This window comes from Corvus hawaiiensis, chromosome 26, assembly GCF_020740725.1.
Source record: "Corvus hawaiiensis isolate bCorHaw1 chromosome 26, bCorHaw1.pri.cur, whole genome shotgun sequence".
Lineage (NCBI taxonomy): Eukaryota > Metazoa > Chordata > Aves > Passeriformes > Corvidae > Corvus > Corvus hawaiiensis.
In genome coordinates this window covers 9,718,006-9,722,721 of record NC_063238.1, presented here as the reverse complement: position 1 = coordinate 9,722,721, position 4,716 = coordinate 9,718,006, and the positions used below count along the sequence as shown (strand labels likewise).

General features: G+C 52.8%; 1 protein-coding gene across 1 annotated transcript; it reads right to left on the bottom strand.

Moving 5' to 3' along the window:
• Positions 1 to 313: 313 nt before the first annotated feature.
• RRS1 (ribosome biogenesis regulator 1 homolog) lies at positions 314 to 2,108 on the bottom strand. Its single transcript, XM_048287135.1, has one exon. It carries the CDS (start codon positions 2,033 to 2,035, stop codon positions 947 to 949), a length of 1,089 nt encoding a protein of 362 aa, XP_048143092.1. The 5' UTR covers positions 2,036 to 2,108; the 3' UTR covers positions 314 to 946.
• Between the last annotated feature and the right edge of the window lie 2,608 nt (positions 2,109 to 4,716).

The window sequence follows — 4,716 nt, the reverse complement described above, 5'->3', positions numbered from 1 at the left end:
AAAAACATCAAAGTTTGAAAACCTAATTTAATTGAGATTGCTAAAACTTGTTTTACTAACTTTCTTACCAGGGAACAGCATCTTTCCTGTATCTAAGCCACACATTGAGACAGCAGATTTTTTTTTTTCTATTTCAAGAGTATATGTGACACTACAAAGTTCAAAAGAGTAATGGGCAGAAGTCTGAGAGAATTTCTACTACCTGCTCTCAAGCTGCTTGGTAAACACTGTAAGAATATTTCTATAAAATGATGGATTACTGTTACTAGAAGAAATTTAGGTTTTAACCCTTACAATACAAACACTTTTCTGCTGAATTCGATGCCTGGTCTTTATTGACTTTATTTTTTAATCAATAAAATGCTTTAGAAAACCTGTACAATTTCTTAGGCCCTGCAAGAAATCCATACAGTAAATTTTCACGTTCCTTTTGTAACTGAACCTGAATACCGGAGAGCTGAGTGGCAGAAGTTGGCTTACAGAGCACGAGCTCCACCGTCAGGCCACTTGCCCAAGGCAGAGAGCAGCAGCCACATCCTTCAACTGGATCTGTGGCTGCTAGTCATCAAAACTCCAGGTCACGTCTGCGGTCCACCCCCAGCCCAGCTACCTGAAAATGGGACAGCTTTGCTCAGCTTTTGTCCTGGCGAAAATGCTGCAGGCCAACTGTGAAGCAACATTACCTGTGAAACAAGTCACTGTGAAACTGCCAGCCTGGGGGGAACCGGGGCTCCCGACCCCCTTCACAGGACACCAATTTCCCCTGGATGGAGAGCACAGCTCTCCTTGTCTACTAGCTAAGAGCCAAACGCAGGGTATTTTATAAAGGCCAGAACGCATTTATTGACAGATACGTGTGTGAATAGAGCACGGGGCAGGAGGCTGGCAGCAACAGTCCCTTCCCACGCCTCGGTGGGCATCCCCAGCCCATGCTGCACACGGTCCCTCACGCCTTCTTTCTCCTGCCCCCGCCGGTGCCCCCGCCCGCAGGTTTCTGCTGCTGTGGCTGCCGCCGGGCTCCGCTCTTCTTGCCGCTGCGCCCAGGCCGCTGCTGCCGGCGGCCGCGCTTGCCCCGCTTCGACTGCTTCTTGCCCTTGTTGGCGGCGGCCGCCTCGGCTTCCTCCTGCCGCAGCTGCTTGTTGACGGCGCGGGTGATGTCGAGCACCGGCTTCTTGCTGCCCATGTCCCGCAGCAGCTCCAGCTGCCGGCTGCGCTCGGCCGCCAGGTTGCCCAGCAGCGGCTCGAACCGGCGCTTCTTGCCGCCGCTGCGAGAGGGCGGCTCCGCCGGCTCCTTCGGCAGCCGCGGCTGGAAGCGGCCGAGCGAGGCGGTGGAGACGCGGGCGACGCGGGCGACCCGGCGCAGCTCGTCGCGGTCCTGGTGGCCCGTGGGGTGCAGGGGCGCGGCGGGCACGGCGCTCCCGGCGCGGTGGGCTCGGGCCAGGTTGCGCAGCCGGTTCAGCTCGTTGCGCGCCACCCGCTCCCGCTTCTCCCGCCGCAGCCGGGCGAACTGGTCCTCCTCGGGGTCGGCGCCCGCAGGCACCTCCGCCAGCCAGGCGCGGGACGGGTCTCCACCCGCCCGCCGGTAGCCCCAGCGCCGCCGCCACTCCTTGGCCTGCTCGTCCCACACCAACGAGGTTTTCTTCTTGCGGCGGATACCCTTCAGCCGCGCGAACTGCTCCCAGCGCGTCGGCGGCCGCGGCTTCGGCGGCGGCTTCTCTCGCGGCAGGCGGAACGTGGGCTCGGGCAGCTGTGCTACTAGCGGGCCCCCGGCGCCGCCGGCGCGCTCGGCCGGCAGCTCCCAGAGCCGGGACACGAGCAGCTGCGTGTTGTCGCGGGCCAGCGCCCGCAGCAGCGCCTCCCGCCGCGGGCCGGCCCCGCGCAGCGCCGCCGCTGGCGGGGGGTTGCGGTCCACCGCCAGCAAGTTGCCCAGGTCGTACTCCAACTCCAGCTCCTTTTCCACGGTGATGCTTCGCCGCTTCTCCGCCTCCTGCTCCTCGGCGGCCGCCAGCACCGCCTCCACCCGCACGGCCGCCATGGCGGCGCCTCCACGTGCAACCAGCGCCGCCGCTGCTCCGGGAGCGCGGCAAAGCTCCGCCGGGTCAGCGCACCGGAACGGCCGGGCCCTTGGGGGCGGGGCGGGCGCAATGCCCGCCGGGAGATGTAGTCCCGTTTGCGGCGGCCCGCCAGAGGGGGCTGTGGCTCCCCACAGACCTTCGGGTCCGCGGCCGCCGCTGCGGTGTCACCGCGCCTCAGCTGCTCTGCCGCGGGACCCTGCGGCCGTGGCTTATGGACAGGTGCTTCCAGTCACAGAATCACAGAATCAATTAGGCTGGAAAAGCCCTCTGAACACATCAAGTCCAAACTGTGACCAAACATCACCATGTCAACTAGACCAGGGCACTGAGTCTTTCCTTCAGGGACAGTAACTCCACCACCTTCCTGAGCAGCCCATTCCAATGTTTAATCACCCTTTTGGTGAAGAAATTCTTTCTAGTATTCAACCTGAACCTCCCCTGGTGCAGTTTAAGATTATGTCCTCTTGTCTTGTCACTGGTTGCCTGGGAGAAGAAGCCGAACCCCCCCTGGCTACAACCTCCTTTCACACAGTTGTAGAGAAGGATAAGATCACCCCTGAGCCTCTTCTTCTCCAGGCTAAACAACCCTGCCTCCCTTGGCCGCTCCTCATGGGACTTAACCTTCTGGACCCTTCACCAATGATAGTGATGAAATCCCCGGTGGCTCCCAGGCTGGGGTTGTGTGAGGTTCAGGGTGGCCCCAAATCTGTCTCCTGCTCCCACCATGAGGTGGAAAATAAGTGGGAAGAGTCAGCACATGACGGAAGGCCAATGCCAAAAGCAGAGGGGTGGGACCATCGCAGAGTCAACAGGGCCCCGCAGCTTGCCTTGCCTTTGCCTGCACTAGGGATGTGCCATGGCATCCAAACACTGCGACCGAGACACAGGAACTGACTCTTCCCTTTTTTTTTTTTTTTTTTTTGTGGCTTGTTAGTTTGTTTGTTTGGGGGCTGTTTGTCTGTTTGTTGATGATTTTTTTAAAGCATATGCTTCTGTCTGATTCTCCTTGCTGTGGAACAGTCCCTCTAAGTGCTCCTTTGCAGGACCAAAATTCAAGTACTGTATTGCAGCTCCACAGAGACTGACACAGGTGTTGTGGGTAAATCTCCCTGCAGAGAAGGGAGGCGAGGAACAGCATTTGGGAAGCAGTATCACCTGGCAGATGTCTCAACAGACATAATTATAAATGAGGTGATCAGGGTGATTTGGCACGCATCTAAAGGTCAGCTGGGTCAAAGATACCTCCGTGATATTTTTAAACAAATGGGCTACAGAAGAATCCTTTTATAGCTATACAGTGATTTGGCTTGTGTGGCCATGACATTTTGAGCTGATCCCTGGTGCCCTAAAGACAAGCTCATGATAGCACTTAGCTGTAGTTGAGGGAAATGATGGGTGTTTTTATACAAGGTACAATTCTCTTCTAAGTTAGTATCTTTGCCTTTAAATTAGTTTTGGAGTGACGGAAATGATTCTGAGTGGAATACCACAGTAGTGTTGTTGAAATTAAAACGAAGTGCCATGTCTGTAAGATGAGGACAAATAGCTGATTCTCAAATTCTAATGGCTAACATAACACAACTTACCCACAGTCTAACTAAGAAAATTTTTTTCCCCAAGTCAGCCGTTTTCAGCATGATTTGCGTACTATGGAGCAACAGAGTCCCTATGTGTTTAAATCCAAGCTGGTTGGCATGGACTATTTTCTTGTTTACCACAAGATGGCATTGGATAATATTTTGTACCCTGTCTTGGAGAGCTCATATTTTCACCTGGAATTGCTGATAAAATTAATTTTAAAGACAGTTCTTTGAAGAGATGCATAGGCACTATCTAGATTTAGGCATAAATTTAAACTTTTGTACTGCAAGGTGCCACTGTTTTGGCAGTCTGGTCGGTACCTTTACACTGATCCATGTACCCTCCTGTTTTATCCTTATGCAGCTAACTCTCGGAGTTCTTTTGGTCTGTATTTTTACGAAGTCCAGAATGCTTCAGGCAGATGCCTTGGGCTGAGGGGACATAATTGGTAATATCTATTGCACTTCCAAAGTTGCTTGAACTGTTAATGATTACCACTAGAATAGCAGAAGGAGTGCATGCCAGGAATTATCTTCTTGTTTTACCTGAGAACACGTAGAGGAATCTCAGAAGGTAAAAATTACTTTCTGGAAACTGCTGTTTTGATCTGCTGTGTTGATCTGAATTCCAGCCTTTTAATGTATTCCAGGAACCTGCACCTCAGAGTGTGACCCTGCTTTTGGCGTTTGCAGTTTGTGATTTCCCAGTGTGGTTGGGAAGGTGGTAGTTGGAAGAATATTGGAATAGATTTGTAAACAAAGATTTGTAAATAGTCATGGATATTTTGGGAAACTGTCCCATTCTGAGGAGGAGCTTCTGAACTTACTGTAGTAATGATAGTCATGCTTTGAGCTTGTGCTCCCAACTTAGAACTGGGGATTACAACCAGATACATGGCTTCTGTTAAGGGAGTAGGTGTGTGTGTGTACTTCTGCAAATCTGGGCTTTCCAAAAGATGAAAGGGTAATACCAATGTTCAGTTATAGAAGCAGCTTTTAGGAAATGAATGTTTTTATTATCTCATGTTTAATTTAGCTTTTAAAAAAGACTTCTCCAGCAA